Source organism: Lactuca serriola, chromosome 6 (genome assembly GCF_051521515.1).
Source record: "Lactuca serriola cultivar US96UC23 chromosome 6, Lser_US96UC23_V15, whole genome shotgun sequence".
Lineage (NCBI taxonomy): Eukaryota > Viridiplantae > Streptophyta > Magnoliopsida > Asterales > Asteraceae > Lactuca > Lactuca serriola.
The window spans coordinates 157,430,488-157,452,399 of record NC_136413.1 but is presented as its reverse complement, the minus strand read 5'-3'; the positions used below and the strand labels follow the sequence as shown (position 1 = coordinate 157,452,399).

Here is a 21,912-nt window from a genome sequence, read left to right as displayed (position 1 = left end):
TGTTGTAAAGTTAGTAATACAGGGACCATTTTGTTAATATATTAACTTAGGGACCAAATTTCACTAAATTTTATTAACACATGGATAATTCTGTGAAATATTTAATTTAAATAATATTTTTTTTCCGATGGTTTGCAATTTGTTATCAGCTTGTTGGGTGATTATGCTTACAAAATACAAAACTATATTGATAACAATCCACACACTTTTTGTATCATCGGTGAAATCACTATTTTCAAGAAATAATAATAATAATTTTTATGATGATATTTGTGTATAAAAAAGTTTAATTTATAAATATTTTTTATAATATTATTATTTATATCAATTTTATTTATTATTAGTATATGACCATTACTTCCCCATTTGAATATATAATTGTTTTATTTTATGTACTTATTTATCTTAAATTACAATATATTTTAAATTTCATATAATGTCATTTTCATGAATTTTTGTATTTTTTATAGTGATATTCATAATTTTATTCCATTATACAAAATCATAATTTTCTATCTACAAATACAAATTCTTGACCGGATATTCAAACCATTATGATTTTATAGTTTCAACCTATCATCGTATCATTATTAAATTACAGACAAAACAACTATATTTATAATTTATTTATCTTTTTATTACCATTGGTCAATAATTAACTTATAATTTAATTAAAATTAATTTTATCTTTCTCATCCGTGGTGTCCACGGGTTATAACCTAGTTTTATAATATAAGTGTGTGACTGAAAATAATAATAGTATTGATAAAAGAAAAAAAACAATGATTAGAAGCAGTTAATAGTGATAATTTAATTATATTATGTGTGACTACAAGTAACAGTAGCCGTCATGAAAAATTTATTGTGACTATGAGTAATGTTATGTCATGGTTTAATTTATTATGTGTGACTAAATAATTGAAAACATCTCACTAACAAGAAATTCACATGGTTGTTAGATGAACAATAGTTATTATAAAAAAATATGCGTGCGTCTATAAAGAGTTTATAGTCACAATTTTTGGACAAAATGCTTGATTACAACAACACTTTTACCATATTTTTCTTAAATTGACGTGACTAAAACCTCAATAAACAATCTTTCGAGTGACTAAATAATAGGTACGACCACACTAACGATAAACTCATGTGGCATTTGTATGGGCAATGGTTACAATCAAATATTGTTTTTGTGACTAATTATCTGCATATCGCCACTTATGAAATTAATTATTTGTGGTCATTTAGTGAACATTGTCATGTTCACTGTAACTGCATGTCTGCAAAAGATACCCAATAGTGTTAATAAACTTTGAATTGTGTGACAGTTTATTAGCAAAACGCCACATTGAAACAAAATGTATGTCGTCGTTGGTGATAAACAATCACTACAATTACTAAAAAATGTGTATACTGACGGTTTAACGCCACAATATTGGATAAAATGATTGATTTTAGCAACAAAATTCCCTACCCAATAGCCACACTTTTATAATACGACCACATTTTTTCATATCATACGAACACTACATTTTAAAATGACCATAAGACTCATACGATGTCGTCACCTTCTGTCACACTTTTATTGAAAAAATAAAATGTTACTATACGCATATGGTCACTCTTTTTTGGTGTGACTGTAAGTCATTTTTCTTGTAGTGTATTTAATTTAATTTTTTATTTCTTTTTTTAAGTTTTATTAAAATAAATATATATACTAAAAATTATAAAAATATATTAAAATTCATGTTTTTTAATTTCTTAGAAAACGAGTATAATATTTATATAAAATATATTTAAAAAAAAATAAAAATATAGAAAATAATAAAAAATTAACCATTTTCTTACTTTTGATAAATAAAAAAAAAAATGACTGAAGAAAAGGAATCCACTCCAACGACTCAACGAGTAATCACTGAAATTCAAATGCAAAAATCTCTAAAAAGCCATTCCATTTCCCAACAAATCATATGCCTCCACGTTAAATCGTTAATTACCAAAATACCCTCAACACTGTTTCAAATTCCATCGCCATCCTCTCGCGCACGCCTTCAAAAACACTGAAAGAGTGTCTTACCCCTTCTCTCTAGGTCGCGGTACTTCTTCATTTCATTCATCCTAGAAATCAATTTCATTTCTGAAAATCAGTGTTGGATCGCATAACTTGGAATTCATTGACGAGTCTAGTGTTTCCGTGTAAAATTAGGGTTTGTTTTCCTTGTTTAATTTGAAAGAAGTTGAGCTTTCTGAGCCCTAGAGGGACTTTTGTGCGAAGCACCGGCAGCTTTAATCAAACGGTCAGATTCAATCACCGAATGGAGGGAGGTAGTAATATCTTATCCTCTTCTTCTACATTTACTTCTTCTGGTAACAACAGTTCCTTTTTCTCTGTAAACGTGTGTTGTTTCATTGACGATAGAGTGAGTTTGTTGCACAAATATTGTTTCACTTTTTGTATATCAGATAATATGTTGAACATGATTAGCGTGAATTTGGGTTTATTTTATGTTATCTAGTGTTTGCCAAATTTGATTTCGTTCAAGTAATTTTTAGTGGAATTGAGTGCGAGAGAGATATATATATTAAGTAAAAATAAACCTTTTTGAGTCGTTTGAAATGAACATAAAGTTGTGCCTGATGGCCTGCATGCGGTTAGTGTTTGTGTGCATTTATGGGTGATGACCATATTCTCATAGATTTTTGTTTCTTGTATGTTTGAGTGTAAACAAGCGTTCTAACTGTTAGATGAACTATCATATATCAAACTTATCATGGTTAGTTCTTTTGAATGCTTTCATTATAAAATAAATATCTTTTTGGGAAGAGGGCCAGGTTGCTTTGGGACTCATAGAATGGATTTGTTTTATGCATTTTCCTGTTTGTGGCAAAGGGTTTATAGTTATTCATATGAGGCCTAAACTTAAACTTGAAAGGGCTTTTGTTGCTTTTAGCTAGTTTTTGAAATGTGATTTTATGTTTTAAATGAAGATTTTGCACTTGAGCTAAAGCTTGTACCTTTTTCTTTCTTATGATACTATAAATTGATTCTACTGTAACTGATGTAAATATTTCCTTTAAGACAATGTCCATCCAACCATAGATTTTTTTTCCCTTGAATGTAAATTTTTTAAGGGGTTTTTTTTTTCTATGCAATTGGGGCAGATCGAGAAGTTTAAGTTAGGAAGAGATGCCTATTTAGGATGATTGCTTGCTAGAGCTCATTATATGGATGATGTGAAATGAAATGATAAATGGTAGTTGTTCAAACTATGGCAATGACCAAGGAGGATTTGTATTTTGATAAATAAACGTCTCCAAACAAGAATCACACACAAACCAATCTTAAGAAATAAATATATTGATCCAGGAAAAAAGTAGTAAACAAGATAAGTAAGATAGTAGACGGAAATATAAAGGAGTCTTAAATAGCCAATCGTGCTGTATGTGAATATGTAATTAAGGAGATTTGGTAGATATATAGGGTCTACATAGCAAATTTCTTTAAAAAATCATATATTAAACTCCCTTATAAATTGTAGTTGGGAAAGTTGGATAGAGATTTAATTGGTCTGGAGTGTAATTCATCAAGGGCAAATTTTGACATATTTCATTCCTATACCCAATGAAATGAAAAAAAAGTTGGAATTTCTTGTGGATTATGTTTCCATTTTGATTGCTAACTAAACATTTGTTTTTCATTCCTTATCAACAACTCTGTGTGTGTAGTTATTGTAAACATATTTGAAGATTTTGATCTTGAGCATCATTGACACATTTTTTTATCTTCAAATATGTTTACCTATCTATGTGTGTATGTAATTTGTTTTTGTTTCTACATCTCCCTTACTACTTTATTTCAACTGTAGGGATACTCAATGGATTATGATGACAATGATGCTCAAGAACAAAATCTGCACTTAACTGGGGAAGGGAGCTCCAAAGTTTCTCCTGTGTTGCATTCATATCCTCTTCCCAAATTTGACTTTGATGATAACTTACAAGAGCATCTAAGATTTGATAGTCTGGTTGAAAACGAGGTTTTTTTGGGTATCACAAGTCAGGAAGATAATCAGTGGATTGAGGAATACTCACAAGGACCTAGTGCAATACCATTTAATTCAAGTGTGGCTGAATCAAGAAGTCAAAATGTATGGTCTGAAGCAACATCTTCAGAATCTGTTGAAATGCTTTTGAAATCAGTAGGGCAGGAAGAAAAAGTTCTAGAAGAAACAATGGCTGAAGAACTGGATCCCAACTTGAAGCAATGTGATGGAAATGATCAAGATGAGTTCCAGGAGAATTTTATTGAGCAATCTCATGTTACATTTACTTCTCAATCTCAAGAGACTCATATTTCTCCTGGGGAGTTAGATTCTGTAGTTGTAAGTGACAAATATGGTTTATCTTTTGGTGATAAAAAAGCTGATAACTTGTGTGATGATGCAAATCCGGAGGGTAGTAATTTGGCAGATGAAATGCAAGAAGATCCTTCTGTCAACAAGGTCGAATGTGGAAATGCAGATACTATACAGAATGTGGATGCAAGTGTTGAAGAGTGTCAGGAGAGCCCTCTAGCAGTTCCTGAAACACTCAATGAAAATGAAACTGATCTTTCAGTGAACTATAGTAATGAGTCTGAGCATATTGATAAGATTTGTGATGATGCAAATCACGTGGTGAATGATTTGGCAAATGAGCCCATTGTTGTTGAGTTGCAAGAAGATCCTTTTGTCTCCAAGGTGGAATGTGGAAATGCAGGCTCCTCACAGAATGTGAATGCAAGTGTTGAAGTTCTTGAAACACACAATGAAAACACTGATGATCTTCCAAAGAGCTTTCATAGTAGTGCACCTGAACATATTGATAACATATCTGATGATGCAAATGAGGAGGGAAATAATTTAGGAAACAAGTCATTTGCCAATGAATCTCAAGAAGATCTTTCTGTCTCCAAGGTAGAAGGTGGAATTGCAGGTTCCTCACTGAATGTTGATGCAAGTGTTGAGAACCCACAAGAAGTTCTTGAAACGCCCATTGAAAACACGGATCTTTCAAAGAATTTTAATAGTAGTGAGCCTGGGCATATTCATAAGATACATGATGATGCAAAAGAGGAGGATATTAATTTAGCAGATGAATCTTTTGTTAATGAATTGCAAGAAGATCCATCTGTCTCCAAGGTAGAGGAAGCAAGTATTGAGGAGCATCAGGAGAATGAACATGCAAGTGATCTGTCAAAGAACTTTCATAGTAGTGAGGCTGAGCATGTTGATAAGCTTTGTGATGATGTAAATCAGAAGGGTAGTGATTTGGGAAGTGAATCTTTTGTTAATGAATTGCAAGATCTTTCTGCCTCCAAGGTAGAAGATGGAGTTGCAGGTTCCTCTCAGAATGTTGATGCAAGTGTTGTGGAGGGTCAAGATAACACACAAGAAGTCCTTGAAACAGGAAATGAAAATGCAAGTGATCTTAACTTTCATAATAGTGAGCCAGAGCATATTGTTAAGATATCTGATGATGCAAATCAAGAGGGTAGTAATTTGGCAAGTGAATCTCTTGTTAATGAATTGCAAGAAGATCCTTCTGTCTCAAAGGTAGAAGGAAGTGACAACAATAATGTTGGTAGCACTTTATTATCAACAAACTCTTCAGCTGAAGTGCCTGTTGTAGACATCTCAAGTGAGGATGAAGGGGCTGAAAATAATGCTCCTAATATTGACACTAAGGATTCAAATCAGAGCTTGCCTGTCAATATTTCTAATGTAGTGAAGGTGGGTGATGAAACTCAGTCATCAGAGCTGGATGCTGCCTCTATGGATCAAGATTTTACTTTCAGTGAGAGAGGGGATGCAAGAGATCCTTTGGAGTCTAAGGATATGGACATAGATGAAGTTGAAGCTCCTAATAGCCAAAAGAATGTTGAACCATCTTTGTCTGGAAATGCTACTCCAAACATTGACACAGAGGATTCAAATCAAAGCTCATCTGTCAAGATTTCTGGTTTAGCACATGTGGGTGATAAAGAAACTCAATCATTGGAGCCAGAAGATGTCTCTATGGATCAAGGTTTTACTTTCAATGAGAGAGGAGACACAACATTGCATTTGGATTATAAGGATACGGACATGGATGTCGATAGAGCTCATGATACTCAAAAGAATGATGAATCTTCTTTGTCTACTGAAGTTTGTGAAGAGGCTATTGTGATGACTCAAATATCTGAACCTGATATCGTGGTTCTACCTGATGCTGGTATGTATAGGATTTACTATTGTAGATTATCTAGGTTTTTATTTGGAGTTTCAAACATACAATATAAATGCAGATACTCATGATCTATCAGAACTAATTCTTGTTTCATTTTGCATAATCAGTTGCTGATGTGGAATCAAGTAAAATATCATCTCCTGTCACACAGGAAGCTGATATAGTTGCTGAAGACCAGCCAAGATCACCTATACTAGGGGTGAGCTTATTGCATGATGATAATAAAGAAAAAGTTGAAGTAGGAGGAAATTGCCAGAAAGGGGCCCCACAAGTTGATAGTAGTCCATTACCATTGGTTAAAAAAGATTCAGATTCTCATGATGATCTTCCTGTTGGAAGCTCTGATGTGGGCCCAAGTGAACAAACAGTGGATGTTAATCAAAGTGATCTCAAGTGCTCTAAGCCATTGGAGACAACCCCTCTTTCCTATGATTTATCAGAAGAGGCCAATAATGCTGATGCTGGAGGTTTACTGGATCCTAAAGAATCAATGGCAGGAGAAGGAGGAGTGGAACCTCTAAATTTAACAGGTGAATCTTCCTTGCTCCTTTACAATGACATTCTTTCATTTTCATATCAAAGTTGTTGAAATGCAATTTTGTTTTGTTGTTCTGATTACCTGACTTTGTTTTTGCAGTCAACATCTCAAATGAACAGCAGGCTTCTGTTAGTGTAGCTGTTCCATCTGTACATGAGACTGAAGGTGGTTCTGCTTCTTTGGATAAAGATAAACCTCAAATTTTCTCATTTTTAGACACAAAAAGCATCGAACCTTCTCAAAGTGCAAAAGATAAGCACGAGGTCACTAAGGGTACTATGGAGAATACACCACTTTCAAAGATAAGTAATGAAGGATATGGAGGACTTCTGTCGGTTTCTTCAAGTAGTGCTAGAAAAGAAGGAAAAAGCTTCACTTTTGAGGTCACTGGACAAACGGGCATTCAGAATATTGATTTCTCAAAGGTATTCCTTATATCTTTGTCCTTTACATGACTTGTTTATTGTTGCATTGCACCATAACTCTTGATAACACTGGCTGTAATATGAAGGTGTCACCTGTTAGTTCTTCTGGTGGGCTTTTGGATTCTAACAAACCCCATCAAGACACTATGGTTACCCCTCAAACGCCTAGTGTTGCACCCGTTGAATCAGGAGCCAAAAAAACTTCTGAACGTAAGCCAAGAAGAAAATCAGTTGGAAAAGAAACTGCCAAAAAAGGTAACCACTCAAAGGAAACAACTCCCACAAGACGTTCAGGAACGGAAAAATCGCCTTCTCCATTGATAACCTCTGAGAATCAGCCTGATCTGAATATTCCAACCTCTATACCCCACCAGTCTTTCACAGACATTCAACAAGTGCAATTGCGAGCACAGATTCTAGTATATGGATCATTAATGTAAGTCTACTTTTCATACATATACACATGTATGTCTGTCATTTGGTTTTATAATCATGTCTGAAACATGTTTCAGATCTGGGATGTCACCTGAAGAGCCTCACATGATTGCTGCATTTGGACAATCAGGTCAGTTTACTTTACAGTGTATATAATACACTTTACACTTGTCATTTTTAACCGAATCAAATCAAAATCTTATATTATTGTCATCCTCTTCCCATATATTTGCAGATCCTGGAAGGAAAGCCTGGGAGGCTGCTTGGCATGCTTGTATAGAACGTGTTCATGGTCATAAGACTCAGGTCAACAACCCTCTAACCCCTTTGCAATCACGCTCAGGTACCTCATGACATTAAAGCTGTTCAAATTCGTTATTGATTTAGTAATTACTATTGTAGTGTTCATCTGAATTTGACTTTGTTTTTGAGAAATGCAGCTAACAGAGATCCTGAACAAGAAACTAAAACTGATACTGCTCAAAGCAAAGTGCTCTCTACACCTATTATTACAGGATCAATTGTTAGTCTTAGTCCCATGAATCCAATTCCTTCTCCTCTTTGGAATATCTCTACCCCTCATGATCGTTTGCAGACTAATCCCACACCAAGAAGTGCTATTTTTGATTATCGCCAAACACTCTCTCCTCTTCACCCTTTTCAAGCTCAAAGGGTGCAGACTTTTGCTGGACATAATCAATCCTGGCCATCTCAGGGGCCTTTCCCTGGTCAATGGCTTGCTTCTTCACCACTTTCTCCATTCAATGCTCGCTTTTCCTCACTTCCTATAACAGAGTCTGTAAAACTAACCACTGTTAAAGAATCAGGTGCTCCAGGGTTATCTGTAACTCCTGTGGACCTTTCTTCTTCTCCAATCATTTCTCCTATCCCACCTTCTTCCATATCCCACATCAAGAACACAATCGTTTCATCTAGTCAACCTTCAAATGATTCAAAAACCAGAAAAAGGAAAAAACCGACTCCTAATATTGTTGACTTGACTCAGACACCTGTTTCTTCTCCTCCTCCACCTGTCCCCTTCTCCACACCTGTTTCCATCACACCCAAAACCAATCAGTTTCTCTCGGCTTTATCTCCTGAAACTACTCATGGTCAACCTAAGCCTGTTGACCGAAACACAGAGAAAACTGTAACCAAAGAGGAAATCATGACCAAAATTGAGGAGTCCAAACTACAAGCAACAGAAGCTGCTGAACATGCTGCTGTTGCAGTCACACACTGCCAACATGTATGGAGCCAATTAGAAAGACAAAAGAGCTCTGGTTTGGCTTCAGATGATGAAGCAAAGCTAGCTTCTTCAGCTGTTTCCATTGCAGCTGCTGCTTCTGTTGCTAAAGTGGCTGCATATGCTGCTAAAATCGCATCAAATGTTGCAGAACAAGCAAGGTTAATGGCTGATGAAGTGTTGTTATCAAGTAGAACTGAAACTCATAAAACTACTACACCTGCTTCAGTCATATCTGTTGCAAGAGAAGCTGCACGTAAGAGAATTGAAGCTGCTTCAGCTGCTTCAAAGCATGCTGAGAATCTAGATGCGATTGTCAAAGCTGCTGAGCTGGCAGCTGAAGCTGTCTCACAAGCTGGGAAGATTGTTGCAATGGGTAAACCCTTGGCTATTAGTGAATTGGTTGAAGCGGGTCCCGAGGGCTACTGGAAAACTCCACAGGCATCTAAAAAACAGAATGTTGAAGCTGCTTCCAGTGATAAAAAGATTCAGACTTTGAAACATGATGATTTGTTCAAGAACCAGATGATGATTACAAGCTATGAAAACGATAAAAGTACAGCTAGGATTCGTGAAGGTATTGACTTGACCAAAACCATTGGGGCAGTTCCTGATTTGGAGATTGGACCAAGTGATGCTTCTAATGCTGCTGATGTGGACATGATGCCACAAAGCACTTCACCCACATGGAAAGATAACAACATTAAAGAGGGTTGTCTTGTTGAGGTAAGGGAATTAGTATTTCACTTTTCTGATTCTAACAGCTTGTTTGATTTTTTGTCAACCCGTTTGTCTGATTTTAGGTGTATAAAGATGATAACAAGAACAAAGGTGCCTGGTTTGCAGCTAATGTACTGACTTTGAAAGATGGAAAAGCTTTTGTCTGTTACACTGAAATTCCATCAGATGAAGGTAACATGTTACAATTTACTTATTCTTGTATATTGATTTATTGATTAATCATTCTACTGTTTTTTTTTTTTCTTTAGGGTCAGGGAAATTAATGGAATGGGTCCCACTTGAAGTTGAAGGCACCGAGGCACCCAGGATTCGTATAGCACATCCTTTGACCACCATGCGATTTGAAGGGAGTAGAAAGAGGGGCAGAACAGTCTTTTCAGATTATGCTTGGTGTAGTGGAGATCAAGTTGATGTTTGGGTACAAGATAGGTAACCATTTAACTTAACTCCTTACATTTTCATTCGTAATGCTTTCATGTATATTAACTTATTAATCATCAAACTGTATTTTTTTTTGTAGCTGGCATGAAGCAATTGTTGTGGACACAAATAAGATTGATTTAACTTCTTTAACTGTCCAGTTTCCTGGTAGGTATTTTTATCTGACTTTTTCTTCAAAATTTATAAAAGGTGCTGAAATTTGACCTTTTTGCCCTTTTTCCAGCTCAAGGAAAGACATCAATTGTTAGGTCATGGCATGTGAGGCCAACTCTTGTCTGGAAGGATGACAAGTGGATTGAGTGGTCTAGTTTGAAAGGACGCCATTCTTCTGAGGTTAGTTACTTTCTCTTTCCTTTCCCTATTTATTTGGTTTCTTTTTATTTAATATAAAAAATATATGTATTCCTACAGGGTGATACACCGCAAGAAAAACGACAGAAGTTTGATAAAGAAAAGGATAAAGCATGGAATAATATTGAGACAAGTAGTAGACATCAAGAATCAAGGATACCTAGCTTTTCTTCCCAAAACACTTCCTTTGATATAGGTAAAACCTCCATGGATGACAACAAACAGAAGACACGTGGACCAATGAGGAGTGGTTTTCAAAAGGAAAGGTCACGGGTGGTTTTTGGTGTTCCTAAACCAGGGAAAAAGCAAAAATTCATGGATGTGAGCAAGCACTATGTTGGAGATGGAAGCAGTAAAAATAATAATAATAACACCACAACAAATATTAATCCACTCCGAAAGATTTTCACAAACGAATCTAAAGAAAAACAAATTGCTGAAGCTAAATCCAAACCACTCAAAACTACTAGAAAACCACCAATTCCAACGATTGTCAGAACTTTAGCTCAAAAGGACAAATCAAAACCCTCTGTGAGTGATAAAAATGTTAGTGCTGATGAAAACATGCCAGGTCAGCAGCAAAAGGATATAGGGTTTGGTTCTTCTTCTTCTTCTTCCAAAGATGCTCCATTGAATACACCAAAGCAAAGCTCAACATCAAAGAAGGTTGTGGTATCTGAGCGTTTAAACAAGAGGAAAATTCCATCTGGTAATGACAAGTCAACCAAACTGGAAGTCAAAGAGAATTTGACTTCAGAATCTGAACCACGGAGGTCAAATCGTAAAATTCAGCCAACTTCCAGGGTCAGTCTTGTACTTTCACCCTATAATTTTTATACATGTATTTCCTAAGCTTTGTTCATTTTTTCAAATTTTGTTTTCTACTACACAGCTTCTAGAAGGTTTGCAGAGTTCTTTGACTATCTCAAAGATGCCTACAGTTTCATATGCAAGTCAAAGAAACCACAACAAGGGTATGTCAAAAGGTAATATTTACTCAAATCTCAAAAAAACTTTTTTTTATATCCCACTTTGATAAAATAAATACAAGTTATTAACTTGTTAAAATAAATAAATATATATATAATGTTTGTAACAGGGAGTCCTAGACCTGGATGAGGCGATTTCTCCAAAGTGTGTAATTAACGAGAGATTGTAGAACTAGATATTACAGTGGTTACCAAGGTCTTAAAACGCAAAGCTTGTAGAAGATGTTTATATATTTACCAAATTGCCCCTGATAGGCGCTATATGGACCTTGTATGGTTACAGATATATCATTAAAAATGGTGGTAAAGAGTTTCAGACACTAAAACCTTGACCTTGTGATTTCATCCTATTCTGTTTGCATTCAGCTTTTGTTGTATAAAATTAGGTGTTGTTTCTTTGTTATTTAATGCTAAGTTTTTGGTTGAATTTACGTTTTTAGCCTTGGAATTTCAGGGGTGTTACAATGTTTACCCAACTTAGGCTAGCTATGTTTGACTAGCTACAACAAGCTTACGCTAAAGTATGTTGATTTGACTATTAGTTAACAATTACCTTACATAATGAGTTTTCAAAATACAATATGTTTTATTTGGCAAAATAAAGTTTATCATCCACAATAAAAGTTTCCTTCAAGTACAATGCTTTTCTTTGGTGTATGAGACGAAGTCTAAGCCCTACTAAATGATATGTAAGAAGGTTTTTATATATTTAGAAATTTTCACAGTTCTATTAATTATTACCGGGCAAATTAGTATAGATTTTGGAAACTCTGGACCTCCTTAGTTGAAGACTATCGACCACAATTAGAACCATCTAAAAAACATCTATGATGGATCCATTACGTGTGTCTCGTCCCAAAAGAAATGATTGCATTTCAAAGTGTCTGGTATGATGTTGAGATGACATAAATGGGTCAAAAAATTGACCGGTTATAAATTACATTTAAGATTATTTTAATAGATACATTGTACGTTTTAATATTACTTTATGGACATCATAATCCTAAAAGAATCCGGACTTCTTACATTTAAGACATTATACACATATTCTAGACATTAAAGCAGAAGACGATGATCAGTTTGAGGTTTTTTTTTTTTTTTTTTTTTTTTTTTTTTTTTTTTTTTGCTTCCATCGGTTGACTGATAGATTCATTTTGCATACAACATTAGTTTGTACTTTCATTTTGTAACTAAAAGGCCAATATGCTGTAGATTCAGACGTTTTAAAACTATGTGACCGCTACTCATAATAGATGGTGTCCATCTGAAAAGGAATACTCTAAAACCATGTTCCTAGCGTGGAACACGGGCGAAACAACCATATTTCCCCTTTACATACATTGTGGGAAAAACAAAGAGTTGGAACAATGTATATGGTTTTCATCAAGTTTGAAAGAATGTAATAAGGGTATTGATAATTTAGCCATAATATCCGATAATGTCAATTCCATTGACATGAAATTATACATGTGTTCCAAAATGCATATCACAAACTTTATTGTCCACATTTGCTCATGAATTTTCACGCTAAGACCGAACATAATCCAAAAGTGGAAATTTTGTTCAAGGAAACAAGCAAAGAGTACATAATATCTGATTTCTAGAAAGTCTGAGTCGGTGAATATCTGATTTCTAGAAAGTCGTGAGATGTCTTCACCACAACGTGACACTGCCCAAAATCCAAAATACAATAATTTAAATACCTCCAAGAATCTGGATGTTATATCATTGCATATTTTACATTTAACCCCAGTCTCTCCATAAATTTATGGCACAAACACAAAGGTCTAGTGCTAGGAGAATTAAAAAATGCATCGTGGACATGGTTACTATTTCAGATTCATTCCTTATCTTTTACAACCATGTATCAACACAATAAAAAAATATCCAAGTTAAACATATTGAACCGTCACATGGAAAGCTCTGAAATACAAATAATATTTTTAAAATACAAGGAACATCTTCGAAATAGATGCACGAAATACTACATTCCGAACACATCCAATAGTACAAAATTTTGGGTTAACCCCATGAAATATAGCAAACAAATAAAACGTATTGATGTTATTTTTGATTAAAAATGTTAAAAAATATGTATTATTTCAAACTCCAAACCCGAAAAATATTTTGAAATGCCTCATTATATTCTCTCGAAATGATACATAACGATTAAATTCCTATAAAGGTTCAAATAACCTACTAAACCGAATTTTGTTGATACAATAAGTACAAATTTAGTTGAAATGCTTGGTGTAATTGAAAGAGAATACATATTATATAGTATATACAGATCCGAAATCCCATAAGGCCATAACGATCATTCTAAAAACTAAAAAATTAGGACATTTACTTAATATATTCCAAACTAGGTGTGAGACCCATGTATTACATGGGTTTATTTAAAAAAAATTAAATATAAAATTTTAACAATTTGAAAACTTTAAATTTATAAGAAAAATAAGAAATTTTTTGAATTATTAAAATTAATGAGACTTTAATGCATTAGATACATTACATATATAAACCATTTTCTAATAAATACCTTACATATATATTACCTTATATATTAAATGTGAATTTTAATTTAATAAAAATCAAAAATACAATAAAATGACAAGTGGAAAATAGAAAATTTTAAAATTTCTAGAAAATGCCATGTGTCCAAATGAATGAGATGAAGACATGTGGCAAAGTCATTTTCATTTATTAGGGTAGATAATAATAATATGGTTTTTTTTTTTTGTTATTTTTTGTGAGTATCTCTAAAATTATGCCCTAAACCTAAAATAAAGATATAATAAAAATTAAAAGAAGCGACATCGGTGATCGGACATACCACACTCCTACGACGGTTACAGAAGCTTTGAGAGCGGAAAATGGTGAAGAGCTTCACTCTCATCCAGACAGTTGCAACCGCCGGACTTTTCTCTGCCGTCTCCTTCTGGTAATTTTCAAATCCTTTTTTCATCTCATTTCCATTTTTCCCGATGTTTTTCTTCATAATCACCCCCTTCTTAGGTATGGCTTCATGTTCGGCAGAGAATCTTCTCGGAAGGAATTAGGAGATCTAATTGCAGATCTCCGCCGTGGAAACCCTGATTCTTCCTCATCTACTCCTCCACACTCATGATTCGGTAAAGTTTCCGTTTTCACTCCTCTTAGTTCTTACACACCACCACATTCGTGAACCTTGTATATCATTTCACATCATTAGAAAACCACAATGTTAGGGCACAGTTGGAACTTCCAATTCTTCTCAATTGATCTGATTGCTATCAACTTTCACGATGTGAAGTCAATTTCATAACTTCCTAAAACTGTATGATGGTGGAAATTAGAGAAAAAAACTTTACTTTATCTTCACTTGAGTGTCAAAATGGTCACTTATCTACTCTAATATGATCTGAATTCTAGCAAGCATTGAACTTGACAGGTTACAAACTCATTAATCATTAGTCATTACCAATAGAACAATCTTTTGGTGTCAATTTGATGAATTTCAGACTCTGTGATATCAAACTTTGAGGCCATTGACTATGGTTATAGTTTCTCTATTGAGTTTCATTTGTTGTTCTTGCAGGTTTACTTTGTTTTGGATGAGGATCGTAGCTTCGGTTAGTTAGTTTTGAGTTTGAGAAATTAACTCATATTTTCTTCTTTTATCCTTGTGGAAGATAAAATTACATGTTTCTGTTAACCATGAAAATATAAAAACATACTTTCTACTTTTTTTTTTTACCTATTTTTGTAATTATATGTAACTCGAGAAGATTCTTAGCTATGCTTCCTTTGAGGAATCAATCAAGGGGTGAAAGAATTCGATTTGGTGATATGTCCAATTTTCCTTCACAAAGCACATCTGTATTCTTTTTGTGTCATGCTTTGAATTTGGACCTTCCTTTTTGGGAATTTTTTAAAAGGGTATATTATATGGATTGATAAATTCATGAAAATATTTTGAATTTATTTTTTGCCTTGAAGACTTTTCATATTTAGTTGGTTACGGTTTTTCAAAGTATATTGTAAGTTCAAAAATTCATTTTTTTTTGAAAAATTACGAATCATAATGAACATCTTTCTGTTATGTGGATATGCAAACGATATATAAAGAATATAAGGGTTAAATGTTTGTTTATGCAATTGGAAGATCTTTTAGATGAAATATGAGAAAAGCCAATTATGGATTCAAAATCAAACCCTAATTTTTCAAAACCAAACTAAACTTATCAATTAACCGAAAGTTCAAGTATCTTGTAAACTAACACCCATATGCTACTCCTACCATATAAAAAAGGAAACTATCACAAGAAGTCGACACTTGTCTATACACAGATTCATTTCATACCCAAATGCCACTTCTAAAACTCAAACTCAAAACCCTAACATGACACCACAAGGGTAAAATAGGCAATCAGAAAATATATAAATACAACACTGAGCCAACTTAGCCCAAGACATATATCCAAAAACAAAACTATCAAAGTTTCTTGTTGCCATTAGTCAGACAAAAAGTTAACACCACCTTTCTCTTCCACCACACCTCCTCCATCTACTATAATTTGCACACCTTGATCTTCTTCATTGCGTCCATATTCGGTTTCTGCTTCGGGGTTGAAGGATGATTTTGTGAGGGTTTGGTTTGCATTGTAGTTGCTATCAAGGTCAGAAAACTTGAAGGGCTTCTTGCAAATACAAGTAGAAGGGTATTCATGGAATTCACCACGACCCGTTTTCATCTCATCTGGTTCACCCAAGAATCCTTGTTGGGCAGCTTTCACCTTTTTAGCAAATGTTTCCCATGGTATTTTCTCACGTTTGAAAAATAAAGCATTGAGCTTTTTTGCATTTGGTCGAATGGTTCTCTTGTGCCCCATGTACCTCCTTTTCAATGCCACAAGATAAGAATAATTAGTTGCTTCTTATAAAATAATCAAATCAATTGTCAAATACTTAGGTGGTGTTTATTTTTTACTTAGGCTATGTTTAGCTTACTAGCTGAAAAACTAACTGATAAAAATGACATTTGGTAAAAAGTAGCTGATATGCTAGCTGAAAGATATAAAATGACATAAAAAGACATTTAGAAGATTATGTTTTCTATAATGGACTTAATGGGAACAAGACTTGGGCTTGTAAGCTATATACAGATGTTTCTTTTTTTTACTTAATGCATAAAGAACGACTTACTAGAGGAGGTCAAAGAAAAGAAGTAAATGCCCTCCTCATCCTTATCACGTAAAAAAGCCATTCAAATTAGACACATGCAATTAACGAGAAGAGTTGTAGAATTTTTACCTTCTCCCCGCTAGAATTTTGGCCATGTTCCCATTGTTGTTGGTGACAAAAACATCACTCTCATCACAAACAATGTAATCAATGGCAGCAAGTTGAGAAGAATATGGAAGAAAAGGTTGAAGCTCTTCACTAGCAAGCATCTCCTTTGTGTAAAAATTTGGAAATAGTTCCCTAAGAGGCTTCAAAGTCTCATCTCCACCATATATTTCACCCGATGCAACATAAAGATACGTATTATTCTCAAAACCAAGTGCGCGTAGCATTAAACCTACTTCATGAGGTGTTAGAGGACATTTCCCTCGCTTTCTCTCTCCATCAGGACTTGTTTCCTAAATCAAAAGTAAAATATAGTTAAAAGAAAATCAAGCAAAAGAAGGTAAATTTACTAATTTAGACATGGAAGATGGATGCTTACGGGTAATGTTACCCATCTTTTCCTAATTTCACCGAGCTCAAATCTTTCTTTATCACCACCACCATAGTAGCAACCCGAAAATGCAAGCATATCGGGCTCAAACCTATAAATAAAATTACATACCATTAAACATCAAGCACAAAACTAAATAAAGAAAATATTAAAAGCACACTCCTATAATAGAAACAAATAAAAGAAAGTATGTTGTTATTCCTTCTAAAGAAAATATGATGAAGGGGTAGTAGTCTTTAGATACCTCAAGTGAATTGCAATGAATCGAGTAGCCATCTTCCTCATTTCCATAACAATCTTTTGACCAAGGTTTTGTATTGGTTTTGTAAAACGTAAAGCATGATAATTCACCCTACAACGCAACCGTTGTAGCTCTTCATCTAGATCACTAGAAAGCCTATAATCAAACTTTGTTAATTGAAGAACCTGCACAAATCAATTATCACTAATCAAATTAGAAAATCTACCCGATTACAACATTGCTATTCTTGCATTTTAAGTCTTTTTGTTTATTGAATTCAAAATAATATCTTACACGTCTCCTCAAGAGTATGGGCAAAACTTCATCAAGGTAAAATCGAGGTTCTGATTTCCGTGGGACCCGCATTGTGTACGGTGGTTTTTCAAGTGATCTCATATATTTATCCGGGACCCGCGTAACAACAGGAACATCATTCGCGAGAAAAGATATAAACCAATCCACATCAAATATATTGGCAAAGTCACTGCAAATTTAAATAGAAATTTAGAAATTACTTCCCACAAAAAAGTTTAATAAGTAATACTAATAGCTCGCAACTCATTACTCACCTATCATCTTTCCAATACGAATGATGATCCAACTCGGGAATTACTAAAGTAGCATTTAGAATACGTGCAACAACTACCGCATCGGTAATCTGAGAGAATGAAATTGGTGTATAAAAAATAAAGAAAAATATATATATATTTTCATGACAAAATATTGAAAAGCATTTGTACTTTCATTAGTTTATCGATTTAGTCACTTAACTATTATCTGTAGTGATTGACCATTCAAAAGACTATTATTAAAAGAATTATAATAAAATAATAGTTAAGTGGCCAAAATCCAAATTGATAAAATGATGAAATTGGGTAGATTTTTTTGTGTTGTGTGTTTGTGCATGCCCAAATGAACTAAGAAAAGGACACATTTATATTTACCCCTGTTCTTTGTTGGTTCAATCCACCACTTGCAGCAATTAGTAGATAACCATTTGAAAGCATTTGTCGAGCAGGAGCTGCATAAATCATAATTTTTTATGGTTTAAAAATCTCCAAATGAAATTAAAATAAATGTGGGACAAATTTAGAGTAATCATTAGAATTTAGAATAAGTAAGAAGGCTTACGTGCATAATAAGGACTTCTTTCACTGCATCCATAATAGAATTTTGAGAACTTGGATTTCCATATGTCAACGGGTCCAGGGCTAAACCGCACCTAAGTTTAAAGTAAAATTAAAAAATTTTAAAAATGAAATAAATAAAGAGTCTGACTATTTTGACCTTAAATAATCATAATCCCTTTTATCTAAACACTCAAAACTGATTATGGTAATTAGTTTAAACGAAAATATGAACATCCAAAATGTCACTTTTGTTCAAGAAATTAGACCTCTAAAAAGAAGGGTGCAATAAATTTGAAGAAACAAAAGTTTGCCCTTGAAAATTCGCATGGAAGTTTCAGATTTAGCATCAAAATATCTTTTCTCTTCAAGAAACTAGAGTTCTAAAAGAGGAAAAAGAATATAAATCTGACAACTAAAGAGAAACTGCTATTCCAAGCAATGCAACACAAGAAACTTTCAAGAACTCAAACCTTACCCCATAAAAAAGATTCTCATAGAAGTTTTGAATTTGGCTTCGAGATTTTTGTTCAAGAAATTAGACCTTAAAAGAGAAAAATAAACAAGAAATTTCACAACGAAAGAGAAACTGTTGATTCAAGCAATGCAACTCAAATAAAGATTCAAGAAACAACTCAACAAGATCTTAACCCAGAAAATTTGCATAAAAGTTTTAAACTTTGGATAAATTCACAGAGAAATTCAGAATTAAGCTTCAAGATATCAATTTGTTCAAGAAATTTAAGCTTTTTCGCAATAAATTGAAGGTCAAAACTCGTTTATATTGGGGTTACAGACAACAAACAAAGAAACACCACAAACAAACAAAATATGTTCTTCAACTGAACTCCATGTCTGAAGAACAAACAAATAACATTGTTGAGATTAAAACATAAAACAACAAAAAAGAAGAAACAACCAAATTTGTTTCCTACAGTTCGTGACAAATGTTTTGTGTGTGTGTGAGAGAGAGAGAGAGAGAGAGAGAGAGAGAGAGAGAGATTACCACTTTGTGCGTCCACAATCGGCGCTTAACAAGTCGATGCGAATACCACTCAAGATCAGAAGCAACATGACCTGTAAAAAACGATATCAACCCCAAAACAAACAGCAACACCCCACAAACCACCGTCCACGAGATCCGCCTCCTCTGTCCACCGACCGCCGCCTCGGTGTCCAGCGGCTGCCATAGCAAACAATGATGATGCCGAGACAACAAATGCTGCTGATTTTTTTGCTTCAGATTGTTGCTTTTATGATTATGATGATGATGATGGTTTTTAGCCAACACCAAAACTCCTCCGGTGTATCTCCAAGCTTTTGCTACCCCCATTTATTAAAATCGAATAATATAATATACTGCTCTTGTATTCTCCACAATTTCATATTACATTCCACACAGAAAACCTACTCTCTCCTTTTTCAACAGTAGAAATGAATGTTTGTGATTGTGTGTAATTGAAAAAACTCAAAATCAGTGGTTTCTTTATTGCAAATCTTTAATCAAATTGGGGAGTTCCAATATCTTGGAAAGTAAACTGGGTGTTCTAATCTAGAAAGAGAAAGAAAGAGAATGTAGAGTGAGAGAAAGAGCGTGTGTCTTGGATTTTGTAATTTGGGAAGAACAATATTTAGATTACGTAAGTTAATCTGGGAAAATTTTCGAATTGATTTCGAGATTTTTATAATGGTGGGTCAGTGGATTGTGTCTGTCAGATGCAACATCTTTGCAGCCATAACGGCGTTCAACTAAACACCGAAAGATGCATTATCTTCCGTTTGTTTTGCAAAAAATGATTTTTTCCTTTTCTTTATTTTGTTATAATAAAGTTGAAATACTACAAAAATATATATATATATATATATATATATATATATATATATATTTTTTTTTTTTCTTTTGTCCAAAGTTAGATCTTTTTTATTGGCTACTGTCTATTTTCATTTGTCAATTGGCATTTTACATGGATGATTACGTGGCAAGTGACCTAATTTATTTGTCCACAATATGTCCTTCAAGTTGTCTTTCTTCCCATTGCAAAATCCGGACAATCGATTTGAGATTTTTTACCGCATTGTCCTTCTGTCCTTCATTGACCCAAATGATCTACAAGAATGAAATCCATGTGAATGAAACTCTTCGTATAGATGAAATCGTGAGAAGGAAGTGAATATTACAGTTAGTTGGAGTAAGGATAATACATGTGGAATGTTTAGGGGTTGTCTTGATTGGATGGTAATATCGATGTCTTTATTTTTCTTTTTGACGAAATTCTTTTAATTTCTTATGGAATATGCAGGACCAAGTAAGAAAAAATAAGTATTTTCTTAGGATTGATCATGAACTTCCAAATAAGCATTGCGTATATACTAATGACAGATGCATAAGAAATTGAAGGCAATGAACAATGAAGAAATATATTTAAATATGGAAGTTGTGGAAAACAAGATGGCTTCAAACAAAACTAAGATTTAAAAGGTGGATAAATATGTCGATCTATAATGGTCTAAAATTGATGTTCGATCTTCAAAAGAATTCGAAGACATTAAGTTCAAATGTGACATCCCTAATTTCACGGTCAGAAAAAACCGATTTGTTTATGTTTATTTAAAATCATAATATCCTTTTTGGAGAATAATATTACGGAATTTATTCCAAAAAACATAATAAAATTATTATCAAAGCATTCCAAATAAATGCATTTTATTTATATTAAAAACTTTGGAATGTCATCGTCAATACAATATATAAGCATAAACATGAATAATACAGACTTTACAAACATCTATTATTCTACTAGAATTTACAAACATCTATTATTATACCAAAAATCTTTCTTTCTGCTAATCGAAAGTGTACTTCTCCCGTACTAGACGTATTATTTCTTAGATGTGTTCTAAAGGCAAGATATCACTCTTAAAATATCTTCCGATAGGTATCATTCAATATCGTAAGCCTTCTCATTTCCTCAATTTGCTCAGTCTGCTATGAGTCCTTATCATGACATTCTATACACCAAAGCAGACGTTCGGTGTATTGAGACGAGAATATAGATAGAGGAAGATTTAGACGCGTATTCCTCCTTATTACTCCAAAAGTTACATGTCAGTTCTAATATCATAATTAAACGTTTAGAATCCTGAGCACATAAAATTTCTAGATCTGGTCGGCAACAGACCATAGATCTGATCAAACGATAGCATAAGGCATCACAAATCATTTAGCGCATAAAAGCATGTTAGGCATTTTCCCTAAATAAGCTAGTGCTTGCGTCTATTTAGGTGTACTACCTAAAATATATTAGACACACTCCTCATAATCATAGCTTAGCATTCTAAGTTGAAGTGTAGAAATAAATCCTTATTCCTAGTTCGCTTAAACTAATGCT

The 21,912-nt window shown here is 33.7% G+C and overlaps 3 protein-coding genes across 4 annotated transcripts; 2 read left to right on the top strand and 1 right to left on the bottom strand.

Moving 5' to 3' along the window:
• The first annotated feature begins 2,042 nt into the window (after nucleotides 1–2,042).
• Nucleotides 2,043–11,836, top strand: G2484-1 (protein). 2 transcript variants are annotated; one of them, XM_079004942.1, is made up of 15 exons: nucleotides 2,043–2,325; nucleotides 3,867–6,252; nucleotides 6,375–6,797; nucleotides 6,905–7,230; nucleotides 7,317–7,666; nucleotides 7,743–7,795; nucleotides 7,901–8,008; nucleotides 8,106–9,637; nucleotides 9,715–9,823; nucleotides 9,901–10,081; nucleotides 10,173–10,240; nucleotides 10,317–10,426; nucleotides 10,505–11,248; nucleotides 11,337–11,430; nucleotides 11,544–11,836. In XM_079004942.1, exons 2-15 carry the CDS (start codon nucleotides 3,876–3,878, stop codon nucleotides 11,561–11,563), a joined length of 6,495 nt encoding a protein of 2,164 aa, XP_078861068.1. In that variant the 5' UTR covers nucleotides 2,043–2,325; nucleotides 3,867–3,875; the 3' UTR covers nucleotides 11,564–11,836. The 2 variants fall into 2 exon arrangements, with proteins under 2 accessions (XP_078861068.1, XP_078861069.1); XM_079004943.1 differs by having other exon boundaries at nucleotides 2,043–2,328.
• Nucleotides 11,837–14,221: 2,385 nt separating this feature from the next.
• On the top strand, nucleotides 14,222–15,265 carry LOC145057156 (Putative membrane lipoprotein). Its single transcript, XM_079004941.1, has 3 exons — nucleotides 14,222–14,377; nucleotides 14,452–14,567; nucleotides 15,014–15,265. Exons 1-2 carry the CDS (start codon nucleotides 14,310–14,312, stop codon nucleotides 14,561–14,563), a joined length of 180 nt encoding a protein of 59 aa, XP_078861067.1. The 5' UTR covers nucleotides 14,222–14,309; the 3' UTR covers nucleotides 14,564–14,567; nucleotides 15,014–15,265.
• Nucleotides 15,266–15,684: 419 nt separating this feature from the next.
• LOC145057155 (O-fucosyltransferase 29-like) lies at nucleotides 15,685–20,213 on the bottom strand. Its single transcript, XM_079004939.1, has 9 exons — nucleotides 19,530–20,213; nucleotides 18,528–18,618; nucleotides 18,341–18,417; nucleotides 17,966–18,054; nucleotides 17,691–17,880; nucleotides 17,400–17,581; nucleotides 17,144–17,246; nucleotides 16,729–17,057; nucleotides 15,685–16,314 (listed from the first exon to the last, which is right to left on the bottom strand). Exons 1-9 carry the CDS (start codon nucleotides 19,854–19,856, stop codon nucleotides 15,930–15,932), a joined length of 1,773 nt encoding a protein of 590 aa, XP_078861065.1. The 5' UTR covers nucleotides 19,857–20,213; the 3' UTR covers nucleotides 15,685–15,929.
• Between the last annotated feature and the right edge of the window lie 1,699 nt (nucleotides 20,214–21,912).